Source organism: Mirounga angustirostris, unplaced genomic scaffold, assembly GCF_029215605.1.
Source record: "Mirounga angustirostris isolate CCGP_5_RB_7025 unplaced genomic scaffold, mMirAng1.0.hap1 SCAF_6, whole genome shotgun sequence".
Lineage (NCBI taxonomy): Eukaryota > Metazoa > Chordata > Mammalia > Carnivora > Phocidae > Mirounga > Mirounga angustirostris.
Window position 1 is genome coordinate 83,580,657 of NW_026991714.1, and position 24,183 is coordinate 83,604,839.

The window sequence follows — 24,183 nt, forward strand, 5'->3', positions numbered from 1 at the left end:
AGAATGGAAAAACTTGCCATAAGAGAGAAGTTGTCATGTTTCTGGAGTGTTTGATCATTTTTTTAAGCATACAAAAGGGTGGTCAGGCAGCAAACTGTCCCCAGACTCTGAGTGGCACCAGAGGCCGAGGTGGATGGTGCAGGAACTGTGGACACTTTTAGGGGAACGGAGATACGGTGCTGACTTGAGTCTGCCCAAATGATTACACAGAGGGTACTGCCAATTTGCACCAAGACTTTTAATATTTTGCCACCTAAAAATTATGAGGAGTGCGCTAACTCAAAATTTGACAACTATTGGGTAGCACCGCTCCCCTTTATTGTCGGTGGGTTGGAAACCAGGGTAGTCATTTTATGAGAACCATGTGCAAATTTAAGTGAGGGAAGCAAGGAAGGGGCTTACTTCTTATTAAATGTGTTTCACTGCCAGGCTGCAAAAATACTTAAAAATGTCTTTACTTACTTCTGGGCTCCTTACTGTGTTTTTGAAAGCTGAGTTTGCCTGACAGCACCTATTAGATAAGTGAGATGTTTGGAAAATTGTCTTCGGCAAACCATCTCCTGTTTTGCCTTCACACAAAAGGCTTGGATGTACAAAATTTTCATCAAGTAGAACTCTGGGAAAATAATACACCACTACGGGGAAAACTTTAAATGTATTAAAGAGACAGACTGAAAATTGTACTGGGCAGATACATGGTAAGTTCTGTATGATTTCAGGTTCAGCATTGTAAGGCAGTTTTGTTTCTAAATTTGCTGAGGAATCATCTGGTTGAGCGTGTACACATTTCGGAAACTCTATCCCAGGCCTGCCTTCCTGGATGGAGGATATCAGTATTTATCACAGCTCTCCTGGGCATGGAGGCGTTGACAACGAACCACAAAATACATCATATGCCACATAGTCAGGAAGTTCTGCTTACTGCATTCTGAGTAAGAGACAGAGAATCTTACAGTCTCCTTCCAGTGCATGCTTGTGTCAACTTAAAATGAACTCTTAATTCAAGCAAATACCTGCTCCTTTTAAGGAGATGTACTACTGATAACTTTAAAGGATTAAAAAAGCTTTGCATTGAATATTTCAGTTATTTCGCCAGATTTGTAAATATCTCCCTGTTCATCTTCCGAAAAGCACAGAAGGCTGGTTTATAGAGCGTGGGCATGACTGTTTTTCAGGTAAGAAAAGCAACCCCCCGTCTTACTAATCGAATCATTCCCATTTTTGCCTTAAGTCACACCATATATATCTGTTCAGAAAACATCCCCTTTTCCCACCCTCTCATCTTCCTCTTCGACTTTTGAACAAACCGCTTTTTAAATCTCTTGGGGGTGTGATCACTGCAGAGACTAGTCTCATGAATGGAGCCATCTGGGCCCAACTTCATCTGTTCTATTTCCTGTTTTAGCTTCTTTTGCAGACTGCTCCTAGCCCTTGCTCTACAGTGCCTTGGACTGCTGGGAGGTCAAGAACTCTTCCTCCACCAACCCTCTGTTCTCTGCTCACACTGAGTGTATCTGCTACTCCAAAATCAACATACCTGCTGGACACACGTGACTTTAAATTCACACACCGGAGTCCTTTCCTTCAAAGACAAGGGTTTCTGCTGCTTCTCTATCCTGAGGGCATTCCATAGGATTCTTAAGACTCAATCTTTTAGGACACTGTTGCCCACGAGTTGGATCGTTGGGCTTATACTCGACTCATCACTCCGAACAGTATTCACCCCCACCTCCAACTTCACCCTCGCTCACCTTCAACTAGAAGGTTCCAAGGTCATCTCCTTGCTGCCCTCTGCTTGTCCTGCCCCAGCAGGTCCTGCTTTTGTTCTCTGACAGTTGGCTCCTCCTTCAGGACCACAGGACAGCATCTGCCCATCAGCCGAGGACAAAGAACAAGCGCAGGGAAGATACTCTGCCTTACGTTTTGCACCCCACAGGGTGCGGGAGGCAAAACTTGCTCCCATTTTTGTTTTTTGTTTTTGTTTTTGTTTTTTTTAAGATTTTATTTATTTGACAGAGAGAGACACAGCGAGAGAGGGAACACAAGCTGGGGGAGTGGGAGAGGGAGAAGCAGGCTTCCCGCTGAGCAGGGAGCCCAATGTGGGGCTCGATCCCAGGGCCCTGGGACCATGACCTGAGCTGAAGGCAGACGCTTAACGACTGAGCCACCCAGACGCCCCGCTCCCGTTTTTGAAGGGCATTAAGGGTTAGGGCCTTCTCTGCAGATTCATAAAATTATGCTTTGAAAATTAACTGGACACTTGCACGACGTAATGATATCCACGTCTGGAATCCAACACTGGGAAGGGAGGGGATGGTCTACGATGGCATCACAGGAGCTCTGGAGTGGCTTGGAGGCTCCGGAGCTGAGGGACTTCCTTCTGATGGTTTTGTTGCTCTGAGGCCAGATGGGGTCTCCTCCAATAAAGAAGGGGTCTTTTTCATCATGCAGGGTCTTTTTCATTTTCTCTTCTAAAACTCCCCAAATCGTGTCCTGTGTATACCATTTAAGTGCGGTTTCTATAAAGGAGCACATACACAGTGTCTACGTGGAGGAAGGCTTTCCTTGATATATAAAAGCATAGGATTGCAACCAGCTATGACTTTTATTGATTTCAGCTTGTAAATTTAAAAACTCTCCGATTAATTTGACAGAATCTGTTCATTCGGGGTTTCTCGGTTCACGTCCTAGACCAGGTGACTACAAATCACAATGCACTTGCAAAACAAAATAACTTCTTTTACAAATTGTATTCTCCATTAGCTGTTCCCTTCCAGAGAAAGGCTTACAAACATTTGCGACACCGGATATCATACTCTTACAAAAGGTAGAAACATTTACCGTAGCAGAATACCATAGTAACTCACTCTTAAGTGTATTATTGCCCTTATTTTATTGTAGCAACTCTTCGATTCTTTAGTACAAAGAGAAATCAAAAGGAAAAATATCTACAATCTTGGGTTAAGAAGGATGCTAAGATCTGGTGACTAAACTGTATGTACAAGATATAAACATATTTATACTTGTATGTACACAGTTAACGGTTGCCTATTCATTATAAATAGTAGGTTTAAGTTAGATTCTACAAAAATAATGATTTGGGATGGGCACATGCAAATAGGTACACATAAACTTACTTATAAAACACATCTCTATGCCTCTCTCTTTTACTTTTTTTGGCCCTTAAATATAATGTTGCTATTTAGCCATCAGCTAAAATGATTTAAATGCAAATCCCAAAGTCCCCAATCAAAAGTATAAAATCTGCTTCTACCCCAGCAGCACCCTTCTTCAAGTATTCCTTACCTATTTGTAAAGTCTAGGTAATTTTGTCACATGTAAATTATAGGTACATATCTCATTTCTTCAGGTATCAGTCCTCCAGAGTAAAAGCTTGCTTTGTTCCATTATTTTGTGGGTCTTTTTGTGGTGTTTTTTTTTTTTTTTGTAAATATTTCAAACAGTAGATATTTGTTAAAAGATCATCTTGGCTTCTACATTCCCATACAAATAAACAAGACAAAGACTCTTTCTCCCTGCCCTGACCCTGGTGCTCTGGGGACAAGGCGGCAAAGCCCTCAGTTGCCTGTGGAGTCATCAGGGTGGGCCGAGGACTGCGGGCCCACAAAAGGCTCGTTCTGCTTCCGATCCTCCTTCGGGCCAGCGGCCTGGTCGGCGATGGATGAGAAGGACAGCTGGTCGTGCTCTATGATGTGGACGCGATCCTCATCCTTGTCCTTCTTCACGTAGAACATTTTTCTGAATTTTTTCAGCTCGTGGAGCTCACAGAAGGTTTCCAGAACTACCAACATGGCAATGAGGCCAAGTAGGAGGTAACCTGAGTGAGAAGAAAGACAGTGTCTCAATGGGATTTGAGTCACGGATGATTCCAGTGGAGACACAAGAGTGTGCTGATGAACCAATTTTCCCTGCCACTTTCCGAATTTCTAGGAACGTTCGGAGGTCCGTGGCTCCGAGAGGGACTACCCAGAGAAAAATGAAGAATGACTTAGCTTTCTACAACCTTGGGATTATTCCAAATCAGGGTGTAATTTCTGAGAAAACAAGAAAAAGCTGGGGCTGACGTGGCATTATAAAGAGAAATACCATCCTGCATTCACCGTTCCCCAAGAGTGACCTTTAGGGAGAGGGCTGTCCACCTCTGCTTCATAATCAGCCGCTCTCAAAAAGCCAGTGACATGTCGGGGTGCCTGGGTGGCTCAGTCGGTAAAGTGTCTGCCTTCGGCTCGGGTCATAATTCTGGGGTCCTGGGATCGAGCCCTGCATCGGGCTCCCTGCTCAGCGGGGAGTCTGCTTCTCCCTCTTCCTCTGCTCTCCCAGCTCATGCTCACTCTCTCACACCCTCTCTCTATCTCGAATAAGTAAATAAAATCTTTAAAAAAAAAAAAAAAAAAAGCTAGTGACCCGTCCCAAGAATTTTCGATTGTCATGAGCGCTCAGAACAGAGCTTGACACCTTCTTAAGGACTCAATACTTTTATCAGTTTTTCCACTAAACAGTAAGAAGTATAACAGTAGAAATTACAGTTTAAGCTAGATAAAAATCCCTCTAAGAATGGATGCTGACGTGAAACCGATCTTTGTGTGGCGATTCGCACTTGCCCGGGATCCAACTGCACACTAAGCTGTCCATAATGGGACAGTCATTTTGGGGGCACGTGGACCATTCACTGATTAATTCTACCAGCTTCTTACTCCAAAATATAAGATAACAGGTGGATTCAGGTCACATGCTATTCCTTGAATTCAGTGATGAGACAGTGGTGGTGATTTTAAGTCAGTTCCAACACGTTTAAAATCAGTTTCTGGGAAATAAAAGATTTATCATGGAAAGGAACAGGGTAGTGAAAATGAAAACTAAAAATAAGAAAAATCCCAATTTCATGGCCCAGTGGCAAAATGCTTGCAGAGGATTTTCAGAAAATAAGTGAACCAGCTAGAATGAGCAGCATAATAGGAACAAGGAGGCTGATTATCTCAAGATGCAGAGAGACACGGTTCTAGCATCTTTAGAATTTGGCTATTAAGTTTTGATGATAACACGGTATATTTTAGAAATAGCAATAACAGGGGTGCTTGGGTGGCTCAGGCAGTTAAGCGTCTGATTCTTGATTTTGGCTCAGGTCATGATCTCAGGGTCCTTAGATTGAGCCCCACATCAGCTTCATGCTCAGTGGGGGTCTGCTTGGGATTCTCTCTCTCCCTCTCCCACCCTGGCTTGTGCACGGGCGCGTGTTCTAAGACAGATAAATAAATCTTAAAGAAATCGCACCGACATTGTTGGACTAGTTGACAATTCCCTTTCTTTTCCTTTATCCAGTGTTTAGTCAAGCCCTTGAATGCTGACAAAAATACCCATGGGGTTTCAGGCAAAAGCTGTGGGATTTTAACCTATTCATAATCGAATACACTTTCGGAATACTCATTTGCTCCGTTCAGCACATACGCTCTGGAGACCACCTAAAAAAAGTTCACACTGTAACAAGTGTTAAGATGATCTGCAAGGATTTAGCATTATATGAAAAATTGAGGGAGTTCAACAGTTGGGCAGAATTTATGAGATGACAGTGAACACAAGAGACAAATAGAACTAGAAAACACAATCGCAGAAACATTCAACTTCTTGAAGTCCTAAAAAAACTAAATTAAAATAAGGAAGTAATAGTTTACCTAATACATGAAAAAAAAGTTGAGATAATGTTGATCGGAGCTACCAAATCTGCAACAAATACACCCCTCAGGCTACTGGCCCACACCATCCCGTGAGGGCTGAAACCATTAATACTCAGATCATTGCGGTGAGAGTGTAAGCCCGGAACGCCGTTTGGAAAGTGCAGGGTCAGTATGTTCTGTGCGTCACAAGGCATATTCACTTTGGGCCAGCAATCCCACTTCTTGGAAGGATATCCAAGTAGAAAAAGTATAAACATATACAAATACAACTACAGTGTCGTTTATAACATCCCCAAACTGGAAGCAATCGAAACAGTCAACAACAGAGGCCTGGTTAGATTATGGTAGAGCCAGGGCTGAAATATTCTGTGGACATTACAGAGAATTATGGTAACTGGAGGAAAATAGGAGCTCGTGCTTGTAACTATTTGGTAAACATTTCTGGAACTTGTATGGTAGATAGGCACTGTTCGAAGCATTGGGGTTTATGACTGAGGCCTCTGTCCTGGGTGAGCCCCTGGTTTAATGGAAATGTTAAAATATACATAATTCAACTAAGCATGCTGTCAGGTTAAAACTACAAGACAGGTCCAGGACACAGCATCTGACTGCCTGAGTCTCTACTATGCTCTCCTGGGAAACGTGACATGAGCTGAATCTTGAAAAATTCTTGAGATGGCAGAAATGAAAACTGTGTATGTATTATGATGCAAAAACTAAGAGTTTCTTGAAAACAGATTTCTACGTTCTCCATATCCATATCCAATTCAAAAAGATTGTTTAAAAATTATAAACCACAGGCCATTTGAATTTGAATGCCTACTTTCCACACACAAAATTCCGAAAATCGTTCACATATATTCTAACTTCTCTGAAAAAGAACCAGATGGACAAATGAGATAAGCAACTCTTTTAAGATTTTCCTGGCAAATTAAAGAACACGACTGATAGTAACAGGCTACATCCTAGCCCTAGTTTTCTGGAACTTAAAATAGTTAATAAAAACAGCAAAAATTTTTTTAATTAAAAGGTGGTAATCCAGTATATTCTATGTGGTGCATTTTTACACTGTAATTTATAATGCCTATTACGTTATTAGTAAGAAATTGATCATTAGTTGTTAGTAAGAAATTGATCAGCAGTTTTAAGGTACCTGGAAAAATTAAGTCTCAGCAGTGAGATTTTTGCATAAAGAGCTTGAAAATTTATCAATCAGGGTTTTTATGAATGACACTATTCATTGGTAGGCAAAGTGGGGCATGGAACAGCAAGAGAGGCCAAAGGGGGTGGGGTCCGGGAGCCCCGATACTCACACGTGATCCCAATCTTATAGAGCTCTCTGAATTTTTGATTGTAGCCTTCTCCAGGAACGTAATCCCCTAGGCCGATGGTGCTCAGGGAAATGAAACAAAAATAAAAGGACTCGAGGAAGTTCCAGTCATCCTCCAGGATGGAGAACACGGCTGCCGGGATGAAGAAGAAGCAGGAGACGGTGACAAAGCCGAGGAGAACGGCGTGGACGATGGCCACCACCTGCTTGGAGAAGCCCCAGCGCACGTGGAAGTAGAGGACAGGCCTGCGGGTGACGTGGATGGTGACACGCTGGACCACCGCCGTCAGGAACAGGAGGGTGAATGGAATGCCGATGACCGAGTAGATGATGCAGAAGGCCTTTCCTCCATCTGACAGGGGCACGGTGTGGCCATAACCTGCATGGAGGAGGAGGTAAACTGAGGTGAGGACGAAGAGGGGGGCAGAGTACACACCTGTAAACACATGGCTGCCTGCTGCCCGCCCCTGCCCCCCTCAACCTAGGCAAAGAGTCAGACCTCGGGTCTGATACTTTAAAGGCTCGATCAGAATATTTCCTGCAACAAAATTCCACAGAGGATGTTACTGCCCTTGATGAAACCGGACCAGATCTTTCCCACACATCAGAGACTGGTTTTGAATTCACCGTCAGGCTGAAATAGAAACTCTGTGTGCGAAGGGGCTGGTGCTGCTCACTGAGACCAGCCGGGCAAACGAATCAGAGGACACCAGGCTGACGTCCCCTCGCCCTCACTCCCCGCAGGGATCCTCGTTAGTACCAAACACCAGTCTACACTTGCGTCCAAAACAAACCATTCATGGAATGTTCTGACAGGGGTGGCCGAACTGTGGGCAGGCGAAGGAGACTCGAGGAAGATACAGACCTCGCAAAAGAAGAAAAATGAAGATTAAGGCACACCAAGCCGCAGGATTGAGATTCCTTTTATTTGCTCAGCTACCTGGCTAAATGGCATATTCAGAAACCGTAACTTCTTTCCCCCTTGTCATTTCCCAAGGCTCCAAAATGCGGTAAGCTCCCCGCAAGCAAACATTAAAAAAACACATTAGGCCCCAATGGTCCGAACATATGTCTGTCTGACTTTCCACTAGGTTTGAGTCTCTCCCAAATTAAGCCATTCAACAGAGTCTTCATCCAACAAGTACCAGCAAGAGGGAAGCCAGGTGGCTGAGGCTCTGTGTACGGTTTTTGAAGTTTCATGAGCACTTCATCCTGAAAGGCCTAACATGCCCCAACAAGTCAGTTCAGGAAAAAGCCAACAAAATGCATTTGTGTGTGTGTGTGTGTGTGTGCAACTGGATCCTGAAGCAGCCTCACATACACGATTATGATTGAAACATGATTTCAAAACCTGATTTCTACAACATAGCCTCCTCCTTAAAAAGAAACAACCCTGAAAACCCTTCTGCTTAGGATCCCCAGATTCTCGGCTTTATGACGGTTCGTGGGATAGAGCCCAGGGATGGGTGGTCAGTAAAAGCTTCCCTGGGGGTTCCCATGCAGTGTCCACACAACAGTCGGGGGAGGCCCTTGGGTGATGAATGAGCTACAGGAAGTCCCAGAAATCTGCCAAGACTGTTTGCAGCGCGTACGTCCCCATGTGCCTTTTTCTGGGACGAGATTCTGGAATCTTAGATTCTCAAAAGGGTGAAGAACGGTTGTTCCGAGCAGCTGTTCCTGGCATGCCGTGCCGGGTTCTGGGCACGGCTGCGAGGGAAGTGGGCAAGTCGGAGCATCCAGAGAACAGGAAGGAGGCGGACGGCAGGGCCAATGATGCTCTCGCCACAGAAGGAAGCAGGAGAAATTCGGCTCTTGACCCGGGAGGCCCGAGTAAAGCAGCCACGTCGCCGGAGCCAGGGGAGAGGCAAGGCATCAGGAGGGATGTTCTTGTGGTCAGAGATCTCTGGAAAGGACATTTCACCTGACCGTGACAAAGCCACTGGAAAGCCATTGTGAATCTGGTGTCAAAGTACTAAGAGACCACAGAGCTCAAGCAGGGACACCAGGGAGGCCTTCCACCATGGCAGGAATTTTGGAGAGGAGTTGAACCAGCCGGACTCGAAAAAGCCTGTAAGTCCATGACTATTATGCTTTTTGGTAGTATTTTTATAAATTATCTTTTCTAAATGCAGAACACACCGATTTCCTGTGGCCCACCTCTTCTGTGCCATCTGTTCCAATAAATTACATGATTTCGGTTCTAGGAGGAAAAAAAAGTAAACAAATGTCTAGTTTTAAAATATTATAGGATGTAATTTCTACTCTCAAATGACAACAGCTCTTTCCATGAGGGTGTTAACTGACGCTTCACTGACTAAAACGTTATCTCCGAGCAATGGCGATAATTGTGACAAGACTCTAAGCCTCCCCCCTGCAGTAATGCATTTTTATGCCAGTAACATGTTCCCACTAAGAGATTTAGAATCACCAACGTGTAGATCACTCACCGAAAGCCTGTTTCTTCTCCTGAGGTTACACAGATAATTTTGGTTAATGGAAAATAAAGTGTTAAATTTACATTCCATTGGTATTGTCTACACTTCCGGTGCGGGCCATACTGGGAAAACTAGCCTCTACGCAGGGTGCACAGCAATTCTTTTGCAATAAGACAGCCCTGAATGCATCAGATGGAAAACTTCAGTGCTACTGAATTTTAATGAAGTGGTGAATAATTTACTCAAGTTCAGTCAATTGAACCCCCAGATGAATCACGAAGCAAAGCTCTTATTTTAAAATCTTCTATTAAAATCCATTACAAACCATGAAGAATAGAACAAAATATTAACAAACCTTACCTATTTGGTGTTCTTTACATTTTTCTAAGGCTAGTCATATAATTCGGGGACACTGTAAGAGTACATGCATCATGGGGGGGAGGGGTCGTACTAAGGATAGTGTCCTAGGAACTATGGCTTCCCAGCTGGCTACTCTAACTACAACAGCTAGCTAACCTCCAATCTGGGGCTATGCCATGCTGGATCGGGGCCTTCCGGTTTTTCTGGTATTTAAGTCCTCCTGAACAAAGTCCAAGACTTATGGTTACGGCAAGTCACCGACCGGCAACTTGTTCCCACGTATCAGATGTTTTTGAGAGAGGTGCAGTTTATTGCTACACTTCTTGTTGTGATCCTGCACATATAATACATATTGTCATTTATTTACATTATTTAGTATGATCTAGTACAACATACACGCTTCCCGTTAAGTTAGCTTGATACCTGATTAAAAACCATCTACAAAAGAATCTCAACCTCTGAAGTCAACGCCAGTAGAGATACTGAAATAAATTACAATGTTTCCTCTCCTATAAAACAGACTTTAATTTGCAATCCTGGGCTTTCACTTACTTGTTATCCCTCTCCTGCTGGGCTGTGAGCCCCTGATGGGGAGGAAATCATGCCCTCCTCTACTATGAGGCTCTCCAGGCTCCCCGACCGTGGTGCCATCCAATCCACAGGAGCAAGAATGCTGGGGTTGTGACTTCAAGTCTGGGAGGGCCACAAATTCACTGTGGCAATTAATAGGCTTCTGGTCACGCTGACTTTGCTACTTTCATTGTTCTCTTATGCTTGCAATAAATTTTTGTTCCATGGTTTCAGTACGTGGTTAGCTTCTGGACGCCCACACACAGCAGGTCTTCACAGTTCCTTGTTTTACTGCAGTACTTTTCAAAGACTCACACGTGGGTAAATTGGTTCATCCCTTCCATCCTGGTCATTGACAGGACAGGGAACGTCTGGCTTCTCTTACTTTGCTTACAATGGAAGTTGTTTTCAAGGGAGAGAAGATTCAAGGGGAGTCTGAAGAGACTGAATAGGAATATTGGGAAAAACGGAAAGAGGCTTCCATTCTGTGTGTGTGAGGAAGGAGGCACGGAGGGCGAGAGGTGACAGCAGGAAGAAGTCACAGGACATGCAAATGTCTATGCTTTCCTTGGCATTACCGCTTTCTGTCCCATTCATTTAGTACTTTTCAAACATTTCTTGTTGCTTCTGCTCCATCATGGACGGTTTCTCATTAACATCCGGGGGTGGGGTGGGGGTGGCAATGGCCTTCCTAGTTAGGACGCTGCTAGGATTCTTTACCTTAGCGTGGCCATTCTGAGTGATGTGCCCCATTAATACCCTGCAGTTAAAAACTAGAGGATCCTAGCAAATGGCCTGAATGTCATAGACGGGAGCACCTTGCACAATGGAGTATTGAGAAAGAACAACCAGAGAGGGTGACTTGGGCAAGGGGCACCTGCCGCGCATCCGTCAGTCTGAGGAGGCCGAGAGGTTCTGGAAAGGATGTAGGTGAGCTCAAAATACCCAATAAAAGCAGCCACTGCTTGCTGCTTGCCGTGTGTGTGCTGGAGTATATGCAGAACTGTGAATTTCATGACAAGATTCAAATCCAAGAGTTACTATTTCTATTTTATAAAGGAGAACTTTGAGTTTCTGAGAGTTTAGACCATTTGTTCAGCCAGAAAAATAATGAGAGCCCCAAATCTTTCCACTGTGCCACCTGGATCAGTTACGTGGTACAAAGGCCAATGATGCTTCTAAAGTCAACTCAAGTCCTGACCTTCTTTCTCAAGGGCATGTAGCCAAGAGGCAGTGTTGGCCATCACTGTAGGAGGGCACCATGTCCTTCTGGTGGCTCCACAGAGCTGCCCAGGACATGAGACTCAGGAGAGGACAGGAGCGGGGGAAACAGTGATCAAGGTGGACAAAGGACGACACGGCTGTCACACAGTGATGGCAGGGGAATGCAGAGCCTGCGTATTGCTGCAGGTATCGGGGGGCAGGTCTGCACAAAACCTACCACGGGCCAGAGAACGTGAGCACAAGCCGGGTGAGCCCCATGTCCTGGAATTCCGGTTTAGAAACGACATGGAGGAACCACCATGGTGAATGGCAGGGTCATCAAGGGAGAAAAAGATAGAACAGCGTCCTCCAGTTATGAGAGAAAAACATGAAATCATAACAAATCGGAGGTGACCCCAGAAAGTGGAGTCTCTGAGGCAGTAACTAAGATCAGAGGTATCAGCACAACGGAAGGTCCAATAAAATTCTTACCTTCCTGTTCAACTGTTAAACTTACATGTTGATAATTCCATTTGCAATCCCTGTTTGTGAACAAACATATCATTGCAGAGACACCAGTCAAATAAGGCAGGACTGGTTATATTCCAAAGAATGTAGAATATACATATAGAGAGAATTTATACTGTAAATATCAGGCAAAAGTAAAAATGATCAATTACCCAATGCCTAAATACATTTCACGGTGAAACTTTCAAAGAACACCAGCACAGGCGAAATCTCCTTCCTTGGCCACCCGTCCCTTGGTTCGATCCCAGTTCTCCCCTGGGGACATTACTGTTAGGAATTTATAGCCAAAAGGTCCTGAAACTTTTCTGAGGATTCAGATATATACATAAATCCTTCCAGAAAAACACGATTTTATTTTGGTTTGTCACAAACTATACCACACGTATTGCTGCTCTCCAATTGCTAAGTTTTCTTTGAAGAGTATGTTCTGGAGATGGCTCCATGTCGAACCGTGAAGACCGACCTGTTCTTTAAATGCACATTCTCCACTATGCTAGCACCCTAGCCTATCCAACCATCCCCCCCAATTGGTGGACGCTTAGGGTGTTTCCAATTCTTCACTATTGGTAATATCAGGTCAAAGGCAGGTTAGGTGTCCGGGTCCCTGGTGAGAGTGTAACACGGCGGATTTCGTGATCCCCGTGATCCCCATGTAGCCTTGTGTGCTACACGAATGTCCAGCTCAGAAGAAAGCTCATTAGCAGAAACCTAAAAGTAAATTCTCGAATGCACTCAAAATCTACCAGCTCCCAGAAGAGGCCATCCTAGGAGTTCGCACACCCAGTTCCTGGGTGGTGTCTGCACAACAGTGCTCACTTTCTGGCACAAGCGTGCAGTACCCAGACTTGCAGGGAGGACTGGCCCTCTGCCCTGACGGTTCTCCTACCCCCTCCCTTCCACCTGGGTGCCTTTTTATGGGGGTACGGTTTTTGTTTCTTGTGCCGGCAACACCACTGTAGTTTTCCTCTCGGCCTTCCAGAGTTGACATAGACTCTTTCACATATAAACAACTCCTTTTGTTCTGATGATTCTGACTCAACAGGCAGTTTTTCATTGTATTCTACCTGTTACTGGCTGTCCCGAAGTACCCAACCAAAAATATTTCATTTTTCTCATATTAAACTTTAGGTAAGGAGTTTGGCCAACTTAGGAACTCCTATTATGGATGCTTTCTTTCTGAAGCATTACCAATTTCCTGCAACTCTAATACGGGTACTTATTCATTCTACGCCCCAAATAAATACTGTTTCTCCATCTTTTAAAATTTATTTTCATTTATTTTAAAAGATTTATTTATTTGAGAGAGAGAGAGGGAGAGGGAGAGAGCATGAACGGGAGGAGCAGATGGAGAGGGAGAGAGAAACCCATGCAGACTCTGCACTGAGCGCAGAGCCCGATGCGGGGCTCGATCTCACCACCCTAAGATCATGACCTGAGCCGAAACTAAGAGTCGGATGCTTAACCGACTGTGGCACCCAGACACCCCTCTCCATCTTTTTTTAAAGACATATATCCCTGCAATGTCTTCTTTCACACCAGCCTCTGAATAATTCTTGCAAGCCAAGATCCCCTATGAAGCCCTGCTTCACAAAACTGAAATTAGGAGAGAAGAGAGGGCACTGAATAACTTTTTCAAACTATCCATCCTCCTTTCTGCCATTCCTGATGAGCAGGCGAGCACCAGGCTGACAGTCTGGTTTCCGACACACCTTGTCTTCCCGAGAGAGCCCAACTCTATCAAGGCGCTAACAGGGCCAATCACATCGTTTGGTTTTAATCTGGTAATGTTCTCAGGAAGATACTCTAGGTTGCAGTAGTAGAGCCCAGGAAATAGTTGGCCAAGGGCATTTTTTTGCTAATTGTCATAATTACACCTGTTCCCTATGGAAAAAAGCGGGTGATCATCCCCACCTGCCCAAACTCCAGCTTAACTGTACCATCTGTTGAGCACTGTGATTTAAGGTCTTTGTTAGGGTCCTAGAGGAAGGAAAAGGGAGCTCATGACCCACTACCCAATATGAGGCTATAACCAAATTATGTCATATTTTTAGTACAGCTTTCCCAGAATTCCAAGCAGTCACATTTCTTGTGGTTTCTACAGGAAGGAACAGGCAAGGCAGGGTACACTGGCTGGAGAAATCCCCGGATACTTCCAAAGAAAGGAATCCTCTGAGACAGAACAGACCTAGGACAATGACCGCAGGGCTTGGCTACACCACGCCGGGGCTTCCAGAAACTCCCCAGCCCTGGTGACCCAGTGGCCCCTGACCAGGGCCAGGCTACGGGCGCAGAGCACTGCCTCATCCCAATCTCCTGCTAGACCTGAGACTCCGGTTTTCTGATCCACCTCCCCACCCCCTGTAGGGGGGTCAGCACACCTGCTGGGGCGCACGCTCCCACCTGCCTGTCTGCCACACACGGACCCACCCTTCCACCGCTGTGCGGAAAGAGCTAAAACGGACTCAAAGTCTGATCGGTGCGGAAAATGGCACAGCCGACGATGCACACATTAGAGTCTTGTCCGTGTTTTTCATTTTTAATTTTATTTCCCCTCTCCCTCATTCCTGACAATTTCTTAGGAATTTTGGCAGCAGGACAACAAAGTGAAGTGAAGAAAGCAATAGAACAATGGGTCTAGTTTTTCCTAAAGCCCCAATATTTTAGATGAGGTTTCCTGATCTATTAACTAAAACGGTATTTCCTCTACCTGCCACTTCGCTCAGGTTTGCCTTCAGGTTTGACATAACTATCCTGCAGCCATGACTACCATGGGGTTTAAAAGGGATTATATTGGAAAGGCTTCCCAGTGACGCACTTTTAGAACAGGCTTTTAAAATTCATGCTGTCGGCATTTCTCCCCGGGCATGGATGCTATGCAGACAACTCAGGATTTCAATTTCTTTTCCCCTGGGAACAGTTGGGCACCTTGCCCTGTGGAAGACAGGCTCAAAAGGTAATAGAAAAAATGCTGGATGACAAGGAGAAGACAAACCATTTACTTGATGCTGAATTTCCAACCCCCAACCCTGCACATCATCAATGTAGATCTTGCCTGGCCCAAAGCTTAACTCCAGACTAGAAGAAGCCAAAGTGGTCCTAAACTCTCAGATGGTGGAAAGGGGTGGGGGACACCTAGACATTTGCTCAATCAAACCACATTTCCACACCTCCCTTTATAGGGTCTCAAAATGGTGATGTCCCAAGGGTTCTAGGGACTCTGGGAGGAAAACACAGGTGTCTTCCTGGCTTGATGGGAAAATCTCCACACCTTTTAGAGGGAGAGTTTCCTGAAATAAACATTTCTTTTTCTTTTCCATCAGACCGTAAAGACTTCAAGGCTCTTGAACTCTGAGAACACAGGGAGGAAGGTGCAAACAAAAAAGGTCCTATGCAATACCACGCTTATAAACTAAGTGGAGCTTCGGGGAACAGACTGAGGAATCGGATTTCCTAAACTGAATCCTGGCTCTGCTTCTTACTCGCTGTGAGGCCCTGGGAAACTTTATACCTTAATTTCCTCATCTGTCAAGTATGAGTAATACTTCCTACCTTCATGGAGGGGTTATGAGGATTACATAAAATAATCCATATAAAGCAATTACACAGATGCAGGTACGTACTAAGTCCAGTGAAGGTAAACTCCTCTTCTGATGCTGAAAGAAATAGCTAATGGAATCATCTCGATAATACGTATGCTCTTTTGGGTGGGTCACACTCTTTCTAGGCATGCTAGTTAGAAGTTGTCTGTACTCTCACCTCTGTTTTCTGCACACATTTTAATTCTCACATCCTTCAAGACATTTTCTTCCACACTGATGGATGAAACAGTCCCTGATCATGATTGAAGACCTAACAACAGCACTTAGGGAACAATCAGATATAGGAACTTGTGGCCGCTGTGCAATTTGGGGGGCTACTAATGACCCCCCAAGAGAAACATCCAAAGACTCCCTTTCAGGTTCTCATTCCCTCCATTGTCAACTGACCCAATGTGGTGGCCATTCACCACAGTCCCATTTTCATGGGGAGATACCAGTAGATTCCAATGACCAAAGGTAGGGAAAACTGGGTCCCCTCCCACAAAACTCCTCTACGGGGGTGGCACATTACAACAACAAGAGGCACAAAATAGTTACACACATGTTGTAGACTCGGGGCAATTCCCACTCTCTCTCCTTTAGGTCCCTGAACAAGTCTTAGTTGAAAGGTTTGCTGGAGTCAGATGCAACACTATCCTCGAAGCCGGATTCAACTACCTTCTGGTCAAGCCAGGATTTTCTGGACAAAATCCTCAGGTCCTTCCTTAAGTGGCAGAGCACAGAACAGGACCAAGTCCTAGGCCTTAAATACCCATTTGCTGGGTGCACAAAGATCTTATACCCACTTCGTGCAAGAGCAGACCAACAACATCTCTACATCTCTAGTTAGTCTACATAACTTGACCACCCCCACTCTTACCCATGCAAAACACCCCCAGGACTCCTTATGCTAATTAATGGACTCCCTGGTCTAGCTGTTTAGGTACTTGCTGAGACAGGCTTAGGAAAGGAGATTTCTAGTTGGTCTTTCAAATGGTAACTTTCCCTCTACTATTCCTGATTAGAAACTTCTATCACTTCACCGGGTACCTCCCTGCCCCTAGAGAGCAGATTCATTGGTAAGAGCGCTAATCACATTCTCTAGGTGTTAAAATACAACACTTTCTTCCTTCTAAGTGTCTGACAACTGACAGACCTTTCCCTCTACGGAATCTTACTGCTCTGGGCTCTGGGTTATGGCCGAATCAGGGTAGGCTCCCCTTCAGAAACAACCATGAGTGGGTTCTTTGTGCTGGGAGGCTGGTGGCTGGTGTGTTAGATTAAGAATATACAGATTATGATTTGCAGCCTGAGGGGGCACAAGCCACCCATTTGGGGTCAGCAGGGAGCTCCCTCAGCATCCAAGCTCTTCCTTGGGGAGGTGAAAATCACAGGGCCATTTTGATGGAAGGTGCAGTTTCAATACACTCATACAAGAGGAAGTTAAGTCACAAGATTTATTGCCTACAGAATTTATTGCCTACAGAATTGCCTACAAACCAGGGGAAGGGCAGTCCTTCATCCTAGGTCTTGAGGGAGCGAGGGATAGAAAGCAGGGTAGCAAACAGAGGTCCCTAACTTTTCATTTTTTTCATTGGCTCGACTCTAAGTGGTTTATTTATTTATTTAGAGAGGGGGAGAGAGAGAGAGAGAGAAAGAGAGCGCGCATGAATGGGGGGGAGAGGGAGAGGGAGAGGGAGACTCTCAAGCAGGCCCCATGCCCAGCGCAGAGCCTGACGTGCGGCTCCATCTCATAACCCTGACGTCATGACCTGAGCCGAAATCAAAGAGTTGGATGCTTAACCATCTGAGCCACCCAGGCTCCCCTCTAACTGGTTACTTTAAAAGGTGTCCCAGAAAAAGCAAAGTGGGAACATGGGACAGGAATCCTAAGCTCAGGTCCTTATTTAAATGTCTAGACTCTGGGTATGAGCAGGGTTGTCATACCGTCAAATGCTTGGGCAGCAACTCAGCCATTTTCTCTGCACAGACTTACACAGGTAGAGGCCAACCTTTCTGCCTTGGCCCCAGAGTAAAGCAGGTGGGGAGCAGGGCCACTTGCACCCACCAAGGACACGGACCTTTGTTACTGTAAGCCACCGAGACTTGGGGGCCACGTCACCATAGCACCGCCTTGCAAAAACTGACTAAGATGCTAGGAAAAAATAAAGAGAAGGTGGGGGAGGCGTGTGGGATGGAGGAAACAGGATGGCAGAACTGAGCGTGGACAGCCTGTGGGCAGAGGGAGTACTCATTACACAATTCTCTAATTTTGTATCGATTTCGTAATAACCTATAATAAAAAGTAAAAGAGTCAAGGCTTTGAAATGTGGATGTAAGAATAGCTTTTCATCTAGACAACCTCTGAGGAAGTTCTAGGCTTTCTTTATTCCTTAAAATCCTGCTTTTCACAGTCAGTACTAAACGTCTAACAAGGGCGCCTGGGGGGCTCAGTCTTTTAAGCGTCTGCCTTCAGCTCAGGTCATGATCCCAGGTCCTGGGATCGAGCCCCATGTCGGGCTCCTTGCTCAGCGGGAAGCCTCCTTCTCCTTCTACCTGCTGCTTTCTCTCCTGCTTACTCTTTCTCTCTCAAATAAATAAAATCTTAATGATAATAAATAAAAGTATAACAAGATGAACCAGAACCCAGAGGTACAGCACTGAGAAACACTCCAGTACAGCCAACTTTGATTTCTTAATTTAATGCCCTCCAAACCTGTAACAATCCCATAATCTCCTCAGCCAGAGGAGCTGAAATCTCACCTTGTTCTCTGAGGGCACACACTCCTGGGCCATGGGCAAGCCACAAGTCCAGGGGCTGAATGGATAGAGTTGGGGGTCTTCTCACAGAGTTTCCAGGGGTTTAAAGCAAGTCAGCTGTCAGCTCCCGTATGTGAGACAGAATTCTTGCGGGAGCCCAGGTCCACCTGCCAGGCTGGAGGGGTGCAGCCCAGAGAGCACCTCCAGGTCTTACCAACCTGTCACTGATGTGCAGTGTTCCGGAAAATGCTATATCCTGAAGGCTGCAGGAACTGCAGTCAGCTACAACACTGCCCCCCCCCCCACACACACATGGTGAGCTGGACTTGCATCATCCTAGGGGACTACCATGATGCACGAGGATTCCTTGAGAACACTTGTGTTTATCGGCCCTGAATGGGATCACAGAGGGCGAGCAGGGTAAGGAGTGCGGGGGGTTGCTGAGCAGGGCAGAAACTCTCCCATCCACCAGGGCACAGACACCCTTCTCCCAAGGGACCTCACGATGCTCATTTGGCTCTCCACCGGGCAGCTGTGTCTGTCATACAGTCATTTTAGCCCTAAATTTCAACAAATGTTGGCTGAGCCCCAACTGAGCCCAGGCAAGGGCTTTGACAAGACCCTTTACACTCGCCAACCAAGCTGCTGTGAGTCATCAAGCCAGCACAACCTCGCTCAAGAGAAAGGATGGGCAAAGCACAACAATCAAACATACCCAGGGAAACACCAAGAGGGTATCACCTGGAGCAAAGTCCTATTTAAAGGAGAAAGATTTAAATGAAAGGAACAGAGGTGCTGACAACATACCGTTTATGAAACTGACACGTTAATAAGGGGATTCGGGTACCACATTCCAAAAGATTAAATATTTGGTTCAACAGAGTCATTTTGAACAAAAGTCTCAAACTCACAGATATGCCGGATTTTAGGCGGGCAAGGCAGAAGCAGTGAGCCTACAAGAGACCTCACGGGCTGCTTCATGTTTGGTGGGAAGATCTCTGCAGGCTCCGAACGCACGCCCTTCAACCAGCTCCATACGAGCTTTTATCCAAACCACTCTGTGGGGTCACGTCTGCCTTCTCAAGGGCACCGGTAATTTGCAAAATCCTAAAATGAATGCTATCCTCCCGGTTCGCCACTTCTAAGCACCACATGACCAAACTGTGTCCTCCTCCACCTTGAACCACTTTCTTCCTTGGCTTGAGTCACAGCAACTCTCCTTTATGGTCTCCCGGAGCATAGATCCAGTCTCCTCCCTTGGTCTCTCCTCCTCAGTGGGCCCACCACGCTAGAGCCCTCATAATCCACTCCACCAACACTCACCCCCTTTCCCGACTCTTCTTCCTCATGGCCCACAAAAAGAAAAACATGGTGCCAACCCAAAAACTATGACCACCTAAGAGCTGAATGGGATCACCGGCTAGCCTACCTGTGACCTATTAGCAGCATCCTGCCTTTTAGGCAGCTCCGCCCTGGGCAACAGCATCCGGACCTGTGCCTTTCATTTTTTTATTTTTTTATTTTTTTTAAGATTTTATTTATTTGACAGAGAGAGACACAGCGAGAGAGGGGACACAAGCAGGGGGAGGGGGAGAGGGAGAACTGGACTCCCCGCTGAGCAAGGAGCCCGATGCGGGGCTTGATCCCAGGACCCTGGGATCATGACCTGAGCCGAAGGCAGACGCTTAACGACTGAGCCACCCAGGCGCCCCGGACCTGTGCCTTTCAATACCTGTGGTTTGTCAACCCAGGCTGAGCATTAACCTCACCCGGGGATGTCTTAAATACCTTAGAGATTTTCTTTCAACTGCTCTGGGATGAACTGTGGGTAGTGGTATTTTTTTTTTTAAAGCTGCCCAAGAGTCACCAGTTAGGGCTAGGAACCACTGATCTATACACTAAGGACTCCCAAATGTACTTGCCTTCACCTTTTTCCTGAGTTCCAAATTCATGCCCAACACCCAATTCAAAATCCTATTTGGGATGTGATATAGGCACCTCTAAATTACTGAGTCCACAAAATATTTCTTGATTGTGTCACGTGAAGGACCACCTGCCCCACCATCACCCCTGCGGTGAAAACTGCAGCCCAGACCTGCCCCTCCCCCGAGTTTTCCTCATTTCAGTACTAGTATCTGTTTAGTTCTTCAGGCCAAATACCAACTAGATTTTTAAAAACTCCTCTTTCCCTTGTCCCCAGCATCGAATCGATCACAAATCCTACTGGTTCTACTTCCAAAATATGTTCTAAATCAGAGCACTTTTTTTTTTTTAAATCACTCCCACGCCTGTTAACCCAAGCCACACGATTTTTTTCCTGCATGACTGTAAGAGCCCATGAACCCACTCGTCCTCCACCTCTAACGTATGCCGAGTCTAGGAGATACCTGTGTTGGTTTCCCATGGCTGTTCTAACCAATTACCACCAACGTGGTGGCTTAAAACAACAGACGTGTGTGTGTGTCTGTCTGTTCTGGGGGCCAGAAGTCTGAAACCAAGGTATCAACAGAACTATACACCCTTCAAAGGCTCCAGGGGAGGGTCCTTCCTTGCCTCTTCCAACTTCTGGTGGCTCCAGGCTTCAAGGAAGGTGGCTTCCTTGGCCTGTGGCTACATCACTCCGCTCTCTGGCCCCAACTCCACGCGACCTCCCCTCTGCACCTTCTCCTTTTCTGTCTCATTCAAGGACACTTGTCATTGTTTCTAGGGCCCATCTGGATAATTCAGATGATCTCATCTCAAGATCCTTTTTTTTTAAAAGATTTTATTTATTTATTTGACAGAGAGATGCAGCGAGAGAGGGAACACAAGCAGGGAGAGTGGGAGAGGGAGAAGCAGGCCTCCCGCAGAGCAGGGAGCCCAATGTGGGGTTCGATCCCAGGATCCTGGGATCATGACCTGAGCCGAAGTAGACGCTTAACAACTGAGCCACCCAGGCGCCCCTCATCTCAAGATTCTTAATGAGGGATGCCTGGGTGGCTCAACTGGTTACGTGTCTGCCTTCGGCTCAGGTCATGACTCCAGGGTCCTGGGATCGAGTCCCACATCGGGCCCCCTGCTCAGCAGGGAGTCGCCTTCTCCCTCTGCCTGCCGGTCCCCCTGCTTGTGCTCTGACAAATAAATAAGCAAAAATCTTAAAAAAAAAAAAAAAAAAAGATTCTTAATTATATCTGCAAGACCCTTTTCCAAATAAGGTCCCAGCTCAGGGGTTAGGACACAACCACAAATTTGGGGGGCTGCCATCAACCCAGTACAACACTGTATTTTTTTAAATTTATTTTTATTTTATTTTATTTTTTTTAAAGATTTTATTTATTTATTTGAGAGAGAGAATGAGAGAGAACACGTGAGAGGGGATAGGGTCAGAGGGCAAAGCAGACTCCCTGCCAAGCAGGGAGCCCGATGCAGGACTCGATCCAGGGACTCCAGGATCATGACCTGAGCTGAAGGCAGTCGCTTAACCAACTGAGCCACCCAGGCGCCCCAACACTGTATTTTTTTAATAATGAAAATTATATCACATCACTCATTAGATCAAAATGCTCCAATGACTTTTCATTCCAAGTAATAGAATGTGAGCTTAAATTCCTTGCTATGTTTTCTAAGACTCTCTAGGATTTGGCTCCTAATTCTGTGACCAAATTTTCCCACTACTATCTCCCTCACATACTACACTGTAGATACACCAGCCTTATGTCTATCTTCAGAAAGTCCAAGCTCTGACCCCAGAGCCTTTGCCCGTGCTGTTCCAACAGGCTTCCAGGATTGGTACCCTCCTCCTCATTCTGGTGTCAGACTCAGTATCACTACCTCAAGAGAAGGCTTTCAGGTCACCCTCCCTAAAGTAGCTCCATCTCCTCCCAGTCACTGAAGCCCATTATCCTGTTGCAGTTTCCAAACATCTTCTTACTTAGTTATGTGCCGACTGCCTCCCCAACTTAAATGAAGACAGGGCCCTTGTTAGTCTTGTTTACTGTTGTATGCCGAAGCGCCTAGAAAAGGTACTTCGCCGATAGGGTGCACTTACTACATGTTTGTTGACTGTGTGAATCAGGAGGGTATCTGTTTGAGGAGCATCATAAAACCCCCTGAGATGTGTAACAGTTTTATTGTAAAGAAACGTGAAATGCAATAGCTCTTTGGGGACTGTACCATCAGGGGTGATTTTGTCCCTCCACATTCTAAATATTCCACACTGAGCATGACTGGGGGGTGGGGTGGGGAGGGATGTGGGGTGACCTTGAACAATGCCCTGTCTGGAGTTTATGCTAGAATTGCCCATATATGGACCTGGCCACATCACACCCATGCAATGGGGGCGCTGGGTGGGATAATTTTAGCTACTCCTGCCTACCTGATCTAAGACCCAGCAGGGTGGGCAGCCCACACCCATTTAAGAAATCCAGGTGTCTGGGGCGCCTGGGTGGCTCAGTTGGTTAAGCGACTGCCTTCGACTCAGGTCATGATCCTGGAGTCCGGGAATCGAGTCCCGCATCGGGCTCCCTGCTCAGCAGGGAGTCTGCTTCTCCCTCTCCCGCTCCCCCCTCTTGTGCGCTTTCTCTCTCTCAAATAAATAAATAAAATCTTTAAAAAAAAAAAAAAAAGAAATCCAGGTCTCCATTCACCCCTCAATTGGTATCACTGTCTGAGGATAAGATCAGGAAAGCGAAGCCCAGCAAGAGAGGAAGCACAGCGTTTAAAGTGAAAAGTGCTAAAAATAGGAGCTCGTCAGAGAAAATGGTGCACGATGGAAGGAAAAGTAAAACTGAGACATGATTTCCAGTCAGCGTGCAGTGAGTGGGCCATTCTCTCACCCCCCAAACTCCCAACCAGCCATTTAATTTCAGCTAATACTTACATGCACCCCCCCCGCCCCCCCCCACCCAAAGTCCCGGATCCATATATACTCCAAGCCCCCACCTCTCTCATCAAACCCAGCCCTCCATTCCCACCCACCTAGCCACGGACCACAGCTACCTCTAACCCAGCATCCAGACGGACTGGCCAGCTCCCGCACCTGCACTCCCCAGGTTAGAGAACAGCTCCCCTGCCCACCCACCAGCTGCCTGACAGTAATCCCCAACTCTTTAGGCCTCCCCCCTAACATTTGAGTGGACACCAAGAGCCACTGACTTTGGAAGAATTTCCCCAATTTCTTCCTTTTTCTCTATCACCCCCGTGATGTCTTAGATGAGGCCTTTATTATCATCCATCCCCTGTACGAAGAGCCCCTGCTGGCTTTTCTCCTACTCTGCCCATCCCCCCACACTGCCATCTCTCACTGCAAAAGGATAAAATTCAGATCCCTCAGGTGAATGCTTGATGCCCACGTGTCCAGCCCCCTGTTGGCACAGGGCTGGATCAAAGGGAACGCGGGGATGTTCTCGGGACACCCTCTGCCCCCTCACACTTGTGCGGTTTTGCACACGCTGCTCCCTTACCTCTCTCTGACCTGTCCCCAAGCCCCTCAGGCGTCGGTCCCTGCATGGGCTCCCACAGCAGGTGACACCCAGGACCCAGAGGTTGGCAGGGCTGCACACCTTTCCTCGCCACCCCAGAAGCCAGGAGCTGACCACCTGACATAGCTCCAGCTAGGGAGATAGTAGTGGGAGTCCGCTGGAGGGAAACCGGTTTGGGGAAAGCTTTGTTTCTTCCTGTCTTTATTACAGACAGCATGCCTGGAGCTGGGTGCCCATCCTGTGACTCTCAGGGGCTGGCATGAGGGT

General features: G+C 46.2%; 1 protein-coding gene across 1 annotated transcript in view; it reads right to left on the reverse strand.

Moving 5' to 3' along the window:
- Positions 1-2,596: 2,596 nt before the first annotated feature.
- The window catches only part of KCNK1 (potassium two pore domain channel subfamily K member 1), a 45,401-nt gene continuing 23,814 nt past the window's right edge, over positions 2,597-24,183 (reverse strand). The window contains exons 2-3 of the mRNA XM_045876207.3: positions 7,007-7,402; positions 2,597-3,838 (exon numbers count right to left, since the gene is read on the reverse strand). Coding sequence (XP_045732163.1) covers positions 3,579-3,838; positions 7,007-7,402 — 656 coding nt within the window. The 3' untranslated portion in view covers positions 2,597-3,578. The remainder of the gene's footprint in view (positions 3,839-7,006; positions 7,403-24,183) is intronic.